Source organism: Bufo gargarizans, chromosome 4, assembly GCF_014858855.1.
Source record: "Bufo gargarizans isolate SCDJY-AF-19 chromosome 4, ASM1485885v1, whole genome shotgun sequence".
NCBI classification, from domain to species: domain Eukaryota; kingdom Metazoa; phylum Chordata; class Amphibia; order Anura; family Bufonidae; genus Bufo; species Bufo gargarizans.
The window spans coordinates 113,343,443-113,359,861 of record NC_058083.1 but is presented as its reverse complement, the minus strand read 5'-3'; the positions used below and the strand labels follow the sequence as shown (position 1 = coordinate 113,359,861).

Here is a 16,419-nt window from a genome sequence, read left to right as displayed (position 1 = left end):
TTATGGCGGCTACTGGGACCTGAGGTAGTTGGTACACTAGGACGTGTGGCTGTGGCAGAACGGCCACGTCCTCTCCCAGCACCAGAGGGTCCACTAACACCACCACGACCATGTCCGCGTCCGCGTCCGCGTCCCTTACTAGATGTTTTCCTCATTGCTACCGTTCACCACAATAAGAAAAATATTATTTGGCCCAATGTATTGAATTCAAATTCAGGCCTTTTTTTTACAGACACCTAACACTATCTGGCTATCTATTTAGGTACCGTATTACACTAATACAGGCACAGCAGTAACGACAGATTTAGCTGAATATAAATTTGAGGCCTAGTATTTAGGCGCTGGGTGACAGGTATAGGTTTACTGACAGAATTAGACTTGGAAATGCACAGTAGCGTGTGTGAAGTTATTCAGAGTGACCCTATGTGCACCTTGAATCTTATATACCCTTTTAGGGATAGATTTAAAATAGCTCTGATACAGCAGAAACCACAAAATTAGGAAATTGCTAAATTGGGAATTGTATTTCAACCCAGAACAAAAACTGTGCTTTGACGGACACTAAATAACTTGATCAGCCACAGCTGTAACAACAGATTTAGCTGGATATAAATTTGAGGCCTATTATTTAGGCGCTGGGTGACAGGTATACGTTTACTGACAGAATTAGACTGGGATATGGCCAAAAAATAACCACACTATTGATGGTTAAATGCACTTGGTGTGACAGCTTGACCAACCACACTATTCAGGGTTAAATGCACTTGGTGACAGGCTCAGCTTGCCCCTGATGTAGTATATGGACAAAAAATAACCAGACTATTGCTGGTTAAATGCACTTGGTGTGACAGCTTTACCCTGATGTAGGATTTAGCCAAAAAACAACCACACCATTGAGGGTTAAATGCACTTGGTGACAGCTTGACCCTGATGTAGTATATGGCCAAAAAATAACCAGACTATTGATGGTTAAATGCACTTGGTGTGACAGCTTGACCCTGATGTAGGATTTAGCCAAAAAACAACCACACCATTGAGGGTTAAATGCACTTGGTGACAGCTTGCCCCTGATGTAGTATATGGCCAAAAAATAACCAGACTATTGATGGTTAAATGCACTTAGTGTGACAGCTTGACCCTGATGTAGGATTTAGCCAAAAAACAACCACACCATTGAGGGTTAAATGCACTTGGTGACAGCTTGCCCCTGATGTAGTATATGGGCAAAAAATAACCACACTATTGCTGGTTAAATGCACTTGGTGTGACAGCTTGACCCTGATGTAGGATTTAGCCAAAAAACAACCACACCATTGAGGGTTAAATGCACTTGGTGACAGCTTGCCCCTGATGTAGTATATGGCCAAAAAATAACCAGACTATTGATGGTTAAATGCACTTGGTGTGACAGCTTGACCCTGATGTAGGATTTAGCCAAAAAACAACCACACTATTGAGGGTTAAATGCACTTGGTGGCAGCTTGTGCTGGCACACCACAAGACACAAAATAGCCGCCGATCACCCCAGAAAAAAGTGACAGAAAAAAGCTCTGGGCAGCCTAAAAACAGTGAGCAATTCAATAGCAGCAGTTCAAACATCCACAGCTGCAGATCGATCTCCGAATGAAGTCTTTTGGAGGAGTTAATCACTGCCTAATCTCGCCCTAACGTCGCAGCTGCAACCTCTCCCTATGCTGATCAGAGCAGAGTGACGTGCGCGCTATGTGACTCCAGCTTAAATAGAGGCTGGGTCACATGCTGCACTCTCCAATCACAGCCATGCCAATAGTAGGCATGGCTGTGACGGCCTCTTGGGGCAAGTAGTATGACGCTTTGCAGCCTTTCAAAAAGCACCAAGAAAGCGACGAACACCGAACCCGGACTTTTCCGAAAATGTCCGGGTTTGGGTCCATGTCACGGACACCCCAAAATTCGGTACGAACCCGAACTATACAGTTCGGGTTCGCTCATCCCTAATAAAGACCAATTGATAACAAATTGCCTCCAAAGGTGTCCATGACATTTAGGTATCTTAGAACTTGAAGCTCCTAGGAGCAATGCGAAATCTGTAACAAAGTACAAGCCCTACTGTGTAATTTATCATTCTGGTTTGCCAGTAGGGCCTTTGCATACTCTTAGGCACCAGACCCTGATGCAACTGCTGCCTCTGCACCCCCTATGGCTACACCCTAAACTAGAGTTCTCCTTTTAATCTTTTGTTAATGCAGAATGATAAAGACTACTATTATTGAATAGTAGCTAATTATGCAAACTTCTCCAGGAATCCCTAATTTGGGGTTCTCTCAGTAGACACTACCTTTATTTCCAGGTGGCAGTAGCAAATCTATCTGCACTGATCCTAGAGAAGGAAGGCACTGTCAGAGACAACTTGGTGGGAAACTGATGCTACTGTATATGCGTAATAAATGTGACTTTTGATTACAATTGAGATGTGCTGATTCATTCCACTTGAGCGGATGGATAGAGTCCAGCCATAATGTGTGAGTTGGATGGATTCCATAAAGTTGATGATTTTGCTGCGAAGTACAGTAGGCCTTAGTAGACAGAGTTGCACTTAGGTCTACCATCCCATAAAAAGTGGTAAAAAGTAACCATCATTGATGAATTTTGGAATTAAAGGGGTTATCCCATCTTCGACAATGGGGGCATATCACTAGGATATGCCCCCATTGTCTGATAGATGCGGGTCCCAGAGGTGGGACCCGCACCTACAAGAAGAACGGAGCGGAGAAATTGAGGGCGCACTGCGCATGCGCGGCCGCCCTCTATTCATTTCTATGGAGCCACCGAAAATAGCCGAGCCCATAGAAATGAATGGGAGCGGTGACCGCGCATGCCCGGTGCGCTCCCATTCACTTTAATGGGAGAGGCGGAGAGCTGCGCCAGGTGGTGGACGGACCACGGGAAACCCGGGGTCCTCCAGCCGCAACTCTTCCTGGCTCCGTTCTCCTTGTAGGTGCAGGTCTCAGAGGTGGGACCCGCACCTATCAGACAATGGGGGCATATCCTAACGATATGCCCCCATTGTCTAAGATGGGATAACCCCTTTAAGCAAATGATTTGATCGTTTTTTTAAGGTGTTACGTTTTTTTTTTTTTTAATGCAAAGTAGAAACCTGATCAATTATTAAGACCCCTTTATACAGGCTGACACAGCAGGCAATTATCGAATGAACCTTTTGTTCCCAGTGTTGGACTGAAGGTTCCTAGGGCCCACCAGTAAATTTGCTGTGGGGGACCACCATACAGATATATTCAAATATATTCAAATATTACCTGCTCACACAGCAGCAAGACAATACAAGATGAATGATTATGGGGGTCCCTGCAGCGACTTTGAGAAGGGAGGTCCCTGGGAAAAGAGGATAATGACTGGCCTGTCTATGTACCTTGATTTTCCACTATATAATCTGTGATTCATATAGATTATAAAGTACACATTGTGTTTCATTCTGAAAAACTACTTTTGATTGTTCCACAATGTATGAAAATATTCCATGATCCTTATCTGTGATGTGTTTTATATATACTGTATATACTAGTGTGCAGGATGTCAGTGATTAATGTACATTCTTTGCAGTGAAGCTGCTGTAGATTTTATTGACCCTTATAGAGCTATTGTGGTGAATATTACTACGTTTCCTTCTCTCAGTACAGGGTTTGATTGACACAGTTTGGTATATGAAGGTTCCCCAATGGGCCCAGGACATGACAAAATAACAGGCTCCCAACAACCTATTATACCTTAAAGGGAGTCTGTCACCTACCTGACTGGTTTCAAACAGGTGACATTGTTCAGTGGGGCTCAAAGACATGACACAGATGTTACCCGTGTTTAGTTCTTCTGATGCTTGTTTTTATCATATGCTAATGAGCCGTCACAAGTGCCCAGGGGCGGAGAGTTTTCTGAAAGTGCCCAAGTTCCCCCGCCTCACTCGCGCCTAACTCTGCCCCTCAGTAAGCTCAGGCCAGCCCTGTGGCCCTGTGACATCATATTTCCCTAGAGGCTGTTTGCGCAACACTGCCGGGCATGCGCACTGTTCTGCCCACTGTGGTCAGAGGCACAGAGATATGCAGTGGGCATGCGCCAATTTCACACCAGTAACTGGTGCATGCACACTCCATATCCCTGTCCATGGCACTTGTGGATATACGTGTCCACTGTAAAGTTCAGACTTGAGTTTTGTTTGGCCAAGTGGTGGTATTGGTGATGGGTGTCTGAGCTGTTGTCCCTCACCTTGCAGCAGTGTCTGTAAAGATGTATTTTGCTGATCACTCTTCTGTCTTATTTTTCAGGTGCTTTCTTGACTTACTGAATTACTTTTTTTTTTTTTCTGGAGAATCATATATCGTTCCAAGGAGTAGGAGCTCCGGCATGTGCTTCCTCTCCCCAAAGTATCTACACACAAACTCCCCCCCCCCCCCCCCTCCCGGCAGAAAGCAGGACCAGCCCACTCCTACCATGAGGGAAGGAACAGGGTGCTTAGCCCTGTTCCTGCCTACCAATGCCAATCATACCACCTCCTGCTGTTGCGTATGACCAATGCATGACAATAACAACATACAACTATTTACAATTGAAGATACCCCCAGCTCTGCTATACTATCCACAGTCTACAAGTATGTTCCCACTAGAGGGTGATGCTTCAATCTGCTCATCCACTTCTAGGCAAGCTGCCGATATGATTACTGATTTCATTTTACCAATGGTAAAAAATGACATTTGTCTCTTGTTAGTGAACAAAAGTTTATTTCACGTATTCACTAATGAATGTGCAATTCCCAGTCTACTTGTGACCCATGACTCTTCTGAAAGTGTTCCATGACTGAAGGCATTGCTGTCAGCAGCCCTAGATATGAGGATAACCCTGTATAGTAATTTGTTTTTAGTTTTATTTACTTGGCTAATTTCAATCAGACCTAGAAGTCTTCAAATCTTCCACTTTTCCTCATCCTTTGTTCTCCCTCTTGTGGCTGTCAGTGGGATGTTCTGCGTGTCTCCAGGCACAAGCCTCCACCCTCCCCCTTCTACATCATGTCACGCAGACGTCCACAGCTGCCTATATATGACCCTGCAGCACAGAGCTGCCAGAACTTCAGTTGGAAACTTTCAGCTTTCCAGAGACACTGAGAACTAGAACTAGCTTGAAATTGCCCGCCAAGTGCTTCTTACACGTAAGTCCATGTCATACAACATCCCACACAGTTTATCTCTGTGTATATTTAAGATCATGCTAACATAATGGTAGCTTTACTGGACTCATTTCTGTACTTAGTTTAATAAGTGATATTGCGGTATAGTTTATTATGCCATTATGTACTATATGTGTCATCACACTGTATAAGGAATCATTATTACCGTCTCTTTCATCTAGCTTCACACACATAGCACCATCATATTCTTTAGTACTTTACTTGAGACATTGTTTGGTAGATCTAATATAGAACTAACATTACTATGAAGAAGACAGCACATTTAAACCAATGGGCAATTACCATATACATCAATGTAAAAGGGATCTGTGGTCTGCAACATCATTTTTTATTATAAACTGCATTACGGACAATGTTAGATTCACATCAGTACATTGTTCGAGGCTGATTATGTGGAATCTCATATAGGCTACTTTCACACTAGCGTTTCTATTTTGCGGTATTGAAATCCATCATATGGTCTCAATACCGGAAAAAAACGCTTCCATTTTGTCCCCATTCATTGTCAATATGGACAAAACGTAACTGAACAGAACGGAATCCTCGAAAATGCATTCAGTTCCGTTCTCATACTGGAGAGTAAACAGCTGCATGCTGCGGTTTGTTTTCCGTCCTGGGATGTTTTCCGTCATGACCTACAATGCAAGTCAATGGGGACAGATCAGTTTCCTATGACACAATCTGACACAATAGAAAACGGATCCGTCCCCCATTGATTTTCAATTGAGTTCATGATGGATTCGTTTTGTCCATGTTAAATATAATACAACTGGATCCGTTCATAACGGATGCAGATTATTGTATTATCTGTGACGGAAGCGTTTTTGCTGAACCCTGCCGTATCCAGCAAAAACGCTAGTGTGAAAGTAGCCTTAGACAGGAGACGTGGAATCCCATGTGTAAACTATGAACTATATGCTGTATCACCACTCATAGAGTGCCCTGGATCAGATCCCCTGCGCATGGTAATATATTATGTAGGAATTTCCAGAATAAAAATGTGCTAGCTTATTCAAATAAAAATGATTAATATGAACTGTCACCATTCCCCTATTGTTCTGTAAAACACCCTCTTGGGGGTAAGAAAACCTTAATATTCAAATGCACCCAAGGCTGGGTTATAAATAGCGAAAAAGGGCAATTGTTCAGAGCATGGGAGACTGAAAAGATTTACAGTGTACCTACAAAAGTTTTAATAAGATTGCTTTTGGGATTGTTCTGCCTAAGGGATTCCACCAACCTTGATTTGGCGGTGAGTCTTGCCTTCTCATCAGCATTCCCTTTTCACAATACTATGCTATACAGTGTACTGTGGGGGTGGAAACTGCATTTTCCTGAGCAATTGAGGGTGAGAACTATTTTAAGTTCCTCTTGAACTTTACCCTTTAGCATACTATGGGATAAGACTGCATCTTGCTCTATTTACTGCAAGCATAGCGACATAGTTTACAGTACAATGATTGATCTCTGATCATGTAATCATAACGGTTTACATATACCTCACTGCATTGGATGGCTATTGGATCAGAATGGCTTACTAACCGCACTCACCACTTCCTATGGTGGAAAATTCCATGAACATCAATGAGAACAACTCATTCCACAAAAGCCCAGGGAAGTGCATGACATGAAGTAGTGAAAGAAATAATATGCTAAATATGACTCATTAAGGACTCTGTTACCTGTGTATACAGATCCAGATCTGAATACAGTGTTACATATTTAGATAAGGGCACATAAAATGTACAAAGGCTAGGGAAACGTTTCAGAGACAGGGTTATATTGACAGTGTTCAATGAAAGAAGTGAGTCTATGAACAGTGAAGTTTTAGAAGTGCTGCAGATCATACTTTTTTGCATTTATGACCTGTATATGTTGGGCTCTGAGTGATCCTTTGTCTGCAACATTTTAAGACATTACCTCCTCCATGTCTACTACATGGGCAACCTGTGCCAAGTCACAAACACCAATGACAACAAAGACAATGCCCACAAGGGTCGTCTTTCAGCAGACCTAAATTCCATAACAATTCAGATGTCTCTGCCATTCGGCATTGTAGAAAAGCCATTAGTCTATGTTGTTGAGAATGGCATCTTAACAAAAAATTGGTTTACAGGACAATTTTCCATGTCATCTTATGATTTTAAAGGGGTTCTCCAGTAATAATGACATTTTACTGAATGTCAGCAGTCTGCCTCACTAAACTAAGGATTCATACTTACCTGCTCCACTCTTCCACACTGCCTCTGCCGTCTCCATGTTCTGGTCCCTGCAGTGTTTACATTCGGCACAGCAAGGGCATGGTCAAATACTCCACTGCAGCCAATGACCACTTTGGTCATGTCACTGCTGAAGCCAGTTTTGACTGCAGCGGAGCATGTGACCATGCCCATGCTTTGCCAGAACAAGGAGACACACCCGAGGGAGCGTGAAGGACTGGAGCAGAGGGAAGTAGGTAAGTATGAATCCTTAGCCTAGTGGGACAGGCTGCTGGCACTTAGTAAAATGTCATTATTACAAGAGAACTTCTTTAAAGGGAAATCCAATGTATATATCTGTACTTCTGAATTATTCCACAATTGAGTGTTACTTTGTGTTATACAAAATGTAATGAGATTTTTTTCTAAATGTAGATAAGACGACTGATAGACTGAACTATTGCTTCAATGTTGACGATGGAAGATCCGGTGAATGGGACCATGACGAGCCAAGACATTAGTTTGCATCAAGGAACACCAAGCCAAGTAACAAATGGGAAGGATAACAATGAGTATCTTTATATTCTGACTGTCATGGCCTTCTATGGAATATTTCTGATGGGCATCATGCTAGTCTACATGCGATCAAAAAAGAGGGAGAAAGAATCCAAACTTCTTCTACTCTACCAGGACGAGGAGAAGTTGTGGACAGAGATCAGAAAAAGCACATCTTCTCTTTCTGTATCCAAAACTCCCCAGCAGAGCACTATGTTCTCTATCCTGCAGGAGAGTTTTGTACCAAGCCGTTTCTGCACTGACTACACTATAGTGGACAGTAGCCTGAGCTCTGAATCTTCCTCCTCTGAGGTCCACTTCACCATCCAAGAAGAAGCTACAGAGGGACCTGCTCAAGAAAAAGCAGTTGAAGAAAAATCTGAGGATAAAACACAGATTTCCTAGCAATGAACTAAAGAGACAACAAAAGCTCAGGAATCTATAGGATCTCTGCTTATGGGATCTTGAGTTTATGGTCCTGTTGCCTAACAAGCTCCTTTTAGATAAAGGAAGTACAAATGTTATAGGTGGGACATGTAAAGATGGACTGCCGTGTATAGAGGGGTAGCATTGTCCTCCTTTCAGATGCAGTGAACTGAAAGGTATCATAGGCTTTAGCATTGACACTGGCCTTAGAAGTAAAGAAGAAGCTGGTCCACACAGTCTATAGCATGGGTGATACGAGCTGAGAATGATAATGAAGCAAAGCTAGAGTTATCAAGTCAAAGATGGTTAGAAATGTTACTACATAGAAACTAGAGATGGTGTGAGTCTCTACTGCGAATACGCTATACTCTGTTGGAATATGGCTATAGGAAACCAGAAATTGCTGTAGATTAGGTCTTGGCATGGTTTATTGAAGAAACAGGGTTGTATATTTACCGGTGTTATCTAAATGAATTTCACTTTCGTTGTTACATATATCATGTCACTAGATGTATCCTGTACTTGAACCATGTAGATTTTCATTCATATTTTCTCTAGTGATCTGTAGGCCACTAACCTGACCTAAATCTCCATAGTGAAACATGTCAAGTAAATTAGAAAATCACCCAGGAAACAAGAAAAATCCCAATTTTTATTCTGTCACTGTGATGGCCAAACTTGGTCCTTGCGATCTATCATCCATCTATGCCTTGAGTTCTCTTCACAGATTCAGTGCTGAGATCATTAGTGTTAATCTGTGGGTTATTAGACAACCTGCAGTGACGATGCACCGCCTTAGAAGTGCAGAGAACATGCATTGGTATGCAATACTGAGGACCAAGTGTGGTCACCACTGCTCTACAGCTTCCATTTATCACTGTCATTTGGCAACCTTATCTTAGTGATGGACTATTAAGCTGTAGAATATATGAAATAGTGACACAATGTTGGCAAAAATCAAAATTTTTACCTATTCAAATTAGAGTAGATTAGTTTAATTATCAGTGAATCGCTGTGTATCTACAATATCCTTACTGAAGTACTGATTACTGTTTTATATAATATTTTTAGTAGTTTGTCTGTTTTAGAAGACTAACCTTAGTATTATTAAATTTACAAAGGTCATTTTTTAGTAACTTGCACTATACCAGGGGTCAGCAACCACCGGCACTCCAGCTGTTGTGAAACTACAACCCTCAGCATGCTCCATTCACAGAAGTTTTGAGAACAGCCAAGCAAGTATGCATGCTGGGAGTCTTAGTTACACCACACCTGGAGTGCCGAAGGTCGCTGATGTCTGCACTATACCAATCTTTGGTACCTCAACCTGCTTATTAAAGAGAGTGTACAACATTTTTTAAAATGTTCAGATTTTTTTTTCCAGGATAAGCACCACTCCTCTCCATGGTTTGAGTATGGTATTATTACACTTCATTCCCATGCACTTCAATGAGGCTGAGATGCAGTACCAGTGATATCCCGTGGACAGGAGTGGCGCTGTTTCTGGACAAGAGCAGACCATTTTTCTTAGCCCCTTTAGGAGCTGTAACACTAATAATCCTTTTGTATAAATCCCATAACTTGTAATAGATGGGACAACATATAAAACAAAGATGTGACCTGGAAGAACCCCCTCATATGACTACATGCAGACATTTTGCTGTGAAGTATTTAACATTTCTATTTATAGGAAAATGTAGATGGTAGAGAGCGGGCTCCTCTCCTCATTACTCACTTTGTGTTAGGGCTGCAACGAGTACTCTATTAAATCGAGTAATTCAACAACAAAAAACTTTGCATCGAGGATTTGTTTGTGTGACGTCAGGCCCAGAGCAGCGCGGAACGATGGAGTGTCGGCGGCGCCCCTGCTGGAAACATAAGTTGGAAACACCGAGGGGGTGGGGGCGCGACTAAGGCCGGGCGCCTGGAGTGCACAGCGTCATAGCAACCAATGACGCTTTCCACTCCGGGTGTCAGGAGGAGGGCAGGTTGGGCTTTCATGGACCGTGCGTCCATGGTTTAACTGAAGTGTGGCCTGGCCTTAGGGGAAAGATGGCACAAGGGGAGCAGAGATGATGGCACAAGGGGGGAAGAGATGATTGCACAAGGGGGAGAGACGATGGCACAAGGGGGAGTGGAACTGGTGGAACTGATGGAACCGGGGTGGGGGAGAGCTGAAGGCACCAGGGTGGGGGAGAGCTTATGGCACTGGGGTGGGGAGAGCTGATGGCACTGGGGGAGTGGAGCTGATGGCACTGGGGTGGGGGAGAGCTGATGGCACTTTGTGGGGAGAGCTGAAGGCACTGTGGGAATGGAGCTGAACGCACTGAGGGAGTGGAACTGAAGGCACTGGGGTGGGGGGAGAGCTGAAGGCACTGGGGGAATGAAGCTGATGACACGGGGGAAGCTGATGGCACTGGGGTATAGTGGAGCTCTTGGGACTGGGGGGAACTAATGCACTTGGGCTGATCGCACAAGGGGGAACGAAGGGTGTTGGGGACTGATGGCAGGGGGTCTGATGATTTTTTATAAAGGAAAACAGTAATTTCATTTTTTCTTATTAGAGTACTCAAATAATCATTCATAAAAATAATCGGTAGAATACTTGATTGCTAAAATAATTGTTAGCTGCAGCCCTACTTTGTGTCCTCTGGTGGTTACACTATATGGTGCTATGTAAATAAAAGATGATAATTATAATAAAAACTGTGTTCAGGTTTTTTATTTTAGCATTTTTCATGAGTAGCAGAAGCAGCTGCGACCACATCAAATGCACTTCTGCCTTAAGCCTCTTTTACATATCAGTGAATCATGGACTGTGATGTCTGTGTTCTTCACGTACAGAACATGTACCCATTGACTTTATGTGTTTATTTACAGTGATCAGTGATTTTCCACTAACCACGGGTCAGTGGAAACAATGGAGATATGCACTTCTTTGGTCCATGATGCGGACCAGACACTCATAGAGGTCTATGGGTCTGTGAAGACCACTAACAGTACACGGATGGCAACTGGGTTCCGTCAGTGATTTTCACTGACTGTCGGTAGGAGATCATCTGGAAACGGATAAAACACAGAGCAAAAAATGGACACAGACCAAACACGGATCCTTCATGGACATCTCCATGGATTAACTACTGACCATCTTGTCATAGATGTCTTCATAGACTCAGACGTGTGAAAGGGGCCTTACACCGAAAGGTTACAAATAGTGACTACAGTACAGTGCATAGTGCAGTAAAAGGGAGTCGGTGAAATAATTGAACACTGAATTTTAGGGACTGGCAGGGTGGGTTATTCTGTAGCTCCAATTGTGGGTAACAAAAGAGCTTGTCTCACTTTTGTTCAGCACTTGCATGTAATATTTATTAGGGAATCTGATAAAGGTCCCCCAATGGGGGTGTATTTGGCCAAATTATACCCTAGACAACTTTTTACTAATAACATTTTTCACTTTAGCTGGTTGTGGTAGGTTACGGACGGAAGAGTATAAAACTACGGTCAACAGACCTTTAAAGAACCGTCCCTACAGTCTGATTCCCTGCAACAACAATTTTCCCCATGTACATACATTCCCCTACTTATTAGTAGGGGTTGAATTATTAGACATTTTACTCTATTTACAAGGATAGGTAAAGCAGATATGGAAATATATATAGATCAATGGGTGATTATAACGTCACCACAATTGATGTAGACCTATTGGCCACGGACTCAGCCCCACCTGCCGGGCTCTTAAACAAAGAGATATCATTGACCATTATTATGTGTCCATCAATCTAATCTCCTGACTCATTTTACATCACAAATGATCATTGGTAACAGCAACTGTCACTCACATCTTATGGACACACATTGGGCATTAGACAGATGGGGAGTTAATAAAAGAGGGTGTTTGGTGTCCCTCGTGTTAGTAAACCCTTTTCCCCTGACGAAGCCGCATTGCAGCTTCGAAACATGTCGGGAGGGTTAGCGCTTGTTATTTTAGGCTAGCTGACAAATATGTAAAAGAATCGGTATGGATGCTAGGAAGAGGGAGAGTTCTGGTGAGGCAGGGATAGTCTGCATACTACCTGTTGTATGAATGGAGTACAGGGAAAGAACTCTCTAGGCAGGGAAAGAACTCTCTAGGCAGGGAAAGTGATTGATTGTCTCTCTAGCCGCTTGCAATCCCTTGCGACGCAGCCAATCAGTATATGTGATCTAAGGCTAGTTTCACACTAGCGTTCGTCGGTCCGCTCGTGAGCTCCGTTTGAAGGAGCTCACGAGCGGACCCGAACGCTTCCGTCCAGCCCTGATGCAGTCTGAATAGATGCGGATCCGCTCAGACTGCATCAGTCTGGCGGCGTTCAGCCTCCGCTCCGCTCGCCTCCGCACGGACAGGCGGACAGCTGAACGCTGCTTGCAGCGTTCAGCTGTCCGCCTGGCCGTGCGGAGGCGAGTGGATCCGTTCAGACTTACAATGTAAGTCAATGGGAACGGATCCGCTTGAAGATGTCACCATATGGCTCAATCTTCAAGCGGATCCGTCCCCCATTGACTTTACATTGAAAGTCTGAACGGATCCGCTCAGGCTACTTTCACACTTAGAATTTTTTCTAAGTTATTAATGCAGACGGATCCGTACTGAACGGAGCCACCGTCTGCATTAATATGATCGGATCCGTTCAGAACGGATCCGATCGAACGCTAGTGTGAAAGTAGCCTAAGTTGGTATTATTAGTAAGACAGATAATGTTCTGGTCATTATAAGAGTGGAGAAGCGTTAGAAAGTCATTACCTGTACGTATCTTCTACTGCTCGTAACTTTCTCACTGCACAGCAAGACAGTACATATGCTGTAAGTACAGTAAGTGTGCGCTGTATATGGGACAAGTGGTGTTCTCATCAATATAAGAGCATAGAAGTATCAGGTCACTGAAACAGTGTAGCAACATAATAACAAAGTAGTGGATGAGATAGACTTAGTGGCTGATCTAGTGCAGAGAGAGATCAGCTAATGATGCTGTGTGTGTTAAACCTTATTATTTACTAAATATAAATATGTACAATATATCGCTAAAAGCATCAAGAGACACTGGATTGCTAATCCCAGACCTATTCGACTCCCTGGCACCACACTGTAACAACGAGCCATTTAGGACGTATTAATTCTAGACAAAAAGTCAACTGATAGTTTTAATATATTTCTCTCCATAGGCATCTATCTTAGAAATGAAAAATAAAAGTAATGTTTTAATTTTTCAAATACAAGCAAGAGGATTTTGATCACAGAGGATATAAGCTTCAGAAGAGCCATCCCATAGAAGTAGAAGGCATCTGCACACTGGTCAGCCGTCTCCCCATATTTCTTCCCCAGAAGGCTGCTTGCTTCCTGGAAGGCATTGACTGCGGGGATGTCTTTCATGACCAGGTCCCGGTTACTCACTGCCATGAGTCTCATGGCGTCTGCATCCACATCAGCTCCATCAACTTTTTCCATCTTCTCTGCCTCGGCTGGCACAGCAGCATCACCGTCTCCAGACCCATTCTTATCAGACTCTGGCTTGGATTTCTTGGCATCTTTCAGAGGACTCTCCTCCTTAAGTTTCTTATTTACCTTCTTCCATAATAGATGAGAGATGTCTGATACACAGTTGGTTCCCTGTACGATGTAGTCCCCATTCTTCTCTGTTGCAGCAGCAGATGTAGGAGTACCACCGTTCTCTTTTGGAAACCCTGAGGAAGATCCATCCCGGGTCTCTTTAAGTGTTTTGACTGTGTCTTCTGCAGTTTCTGTGCTTCTTTGGAGTCTTTAATCTTCTCCTTGATCTCCTTCTGGGTCTCCGTCTTTGACTAAGGCTACTTTCACATTAGCGTTTTTTACGGATCCGTCATGGATCTGCAAAAGCACTTCCATTACAATAATACGACCGCATGCATCCGTCATGAACGGATACGGTTGTATTATGTATTTTATAGCCATGACGAATCCGTCATTAACACCATTGAAAGTCAATGGGGGACTGATCCGTTTTCTATTGTGTCCGAGAAAACGGATCTGTCCTCATTGACTTACATTGTGTGTCAGGATGGATCCGTCTTGCTTTGCACTACATCGCGGACAGAAAAACGCTGCTTGCAGAGTTTTTCTGTCCGCGATGGGGACGCAACCAAACGGAACGGAATGCATTTTGGTTTCGTTCAGTTCACTGACAATGAATGTGGACAAAACTGAAACATTTTCTTCCGCTATTGAGATCTTATGACGGATCTCAATAGCGGAATTGAAAATGCTAGTGTGAAAGTAGCCTATCTGAAGCCTTCTCCAGTTCTGTGAGGACAGCTAGTCTCTTCTTTATCGTATCTATGGACTGTGTGGAGAGAGAAAAAGCATCCTTATGTTTGCAGCTGTACTGATATGCCATGCCTAGCTAGTAGTGAGCCTCTGCTAGCAGTCAGTCCTGCCCTTCTAGACGCTCCTTTTGGATGGTCAGACCTGCCAGGAAGTCTTCCACTGCCTGGGTATAGTTCTGGGTATGTCACAACCCCTTTATCAACCCTGCACCCGAGCTCACTAGCCATAGAACACTGTGAAGACTACTTATCCACACCTGGTACGTGTGGTACACCCTGTAGCACTGCCACACTTTCCTGCACATTTATCATAGTGGGTTCCCTCAGCTGTGTGCTGTCAACATCAACCAGCATCTTTGACTCACATACATTGTTACCAGCAGGCGGAGCATCTTCCCCGATCAAAGCCTGCACATCTATTTTAGATGACCCCACATTTTCATCATGCAATTCAATTAAGTTGACATGTTCACTCTGCACCTTATCTGTACCATTGTTTTCAATGGTCGTTTCACCTAAACCATTGTATATACTGTGCATCTCCCTTGCACATTCATTTAAAGGGACAGGTACAGGTCCTGCAGGAGTTTTTTCACTTGCTGCAGAAGTGTTTCCATTTCCCCACAACTCTCAGTACAAGAGGAAATCATAACCCAACATTACATCATACATGAGCATATTTACAACACCAAGTTCATAAGTTGCAGTTCTCACTGGAGTCCCACACTCAGTGAGAGCCACAGGATAGTTCTTGCTATCCCCATGTAGGTCCAGCACACTTAGCTTTTTGTCCAACAACGCTTGGACTGCCATCCACCACAATGTCACACATTTTTGTCGCAGTCTCTAGTCCCTACCGGCCGCCAGCTCACACCACAGTTCACGGCTTCTGAGGTAGTAGGGCACTGGTCAGCAACATGCCCAACCTCCAGAGCCGTGCTCGCTATCACATTGACTTCTACCCCAGCGATAAGAGGAACGGTCTTACCAATTGACGTCACTGGTTTTGCACTCCCGGGAGATGAGGGTGCTGGTGCTCCAGGAACATCTCCCCCAAGATAATCATCCTTCTCCTGGACCTTGGGAACCTCCTGCCCTTGGTTCCTGGTGCCACAATCACACAAAGGCTCCTCAATGCACTGGTTGCATGGAAAACTCCTTGACCTTGAATCCAGTGTTCTTTTTCAGGATGATGAGTCACACATTTTTCCTCTGATTCTTCAGCCGGACACTTTGAAGCACTTTCTCTGCTCCATAGCTGCCCAAAAAAACTGAAAGTTTCTGCCCAGCACAAATTCTACCTCCAGGGTCTCGCATTTCAAGAGCTCCCACTGTACAGATCAATAGTCTGTTACAAAGGTCAGAGCCAATGTGGTATCTGTCTCTGGCCCCCTATCCAGGAAGTCCAGTATGGCGGGCATAACCCGGGATACTTGTTGATGAGCACCTAGAGCAGGGGTGCACAAGTGGCGGCCCCCGTCCTGCTGGGCAGAAACACAGTTGATCTTGCGATCAGCTGTGTTTCTGCCCGGAGCGCCGCACAGCGGATTAATCACAGGTTTTGCTCCTGCACTGTAGCAGGAGCGGATAGGGTCCCTGGCAATTAGTGAGATCGGGGAAGCCGAGAAGAAGACAGAAACGCTTTATCAGCGCTTCTGCCTTCTCCT

At 43.9% G+C, this 16,419-nt stretch overlaps 1 protein-coding gene across 1 annotated transcript; it reads left to right on the top strand.

Annotated features, from left to right (window-relative positions):
- The first annotated feature begins 5,061 nt into the window (after positions 1–5,061).
- KCNE4 (potassium voltage-gated channel subfamily E regulatory subunit 4) lies at positions 5,062–11,113 on the top strand. Its single transcript, XM_044289927.1, has 2 exons — positions 5,062–5,195; positions 7,868–11,113. The coding sequence occupies exon 2, from the start codon at positions 7,901–7,903 to the stop codon at positions 8,390–8,392; it is 492 nt and encodes a 163-aa protein (XP_044145862.1). The 5' UTR covers positions 5,062–5,195; positions 7,868–7,900; the 3' UTR covers positions 8,393–11,113.
- Positions 11,114–16,419: the final 5,306 nt, after the last annotated feature.

Excerpts from the sequence above, each read along its gene's own strand:
- KCNE4 (XM_044289927.1), top strand. The coding sequence starts at position 7,901 with ATGTTGACGATGGAAGATCCGGTGAATGGGACCATGACGAGCCAAGAC.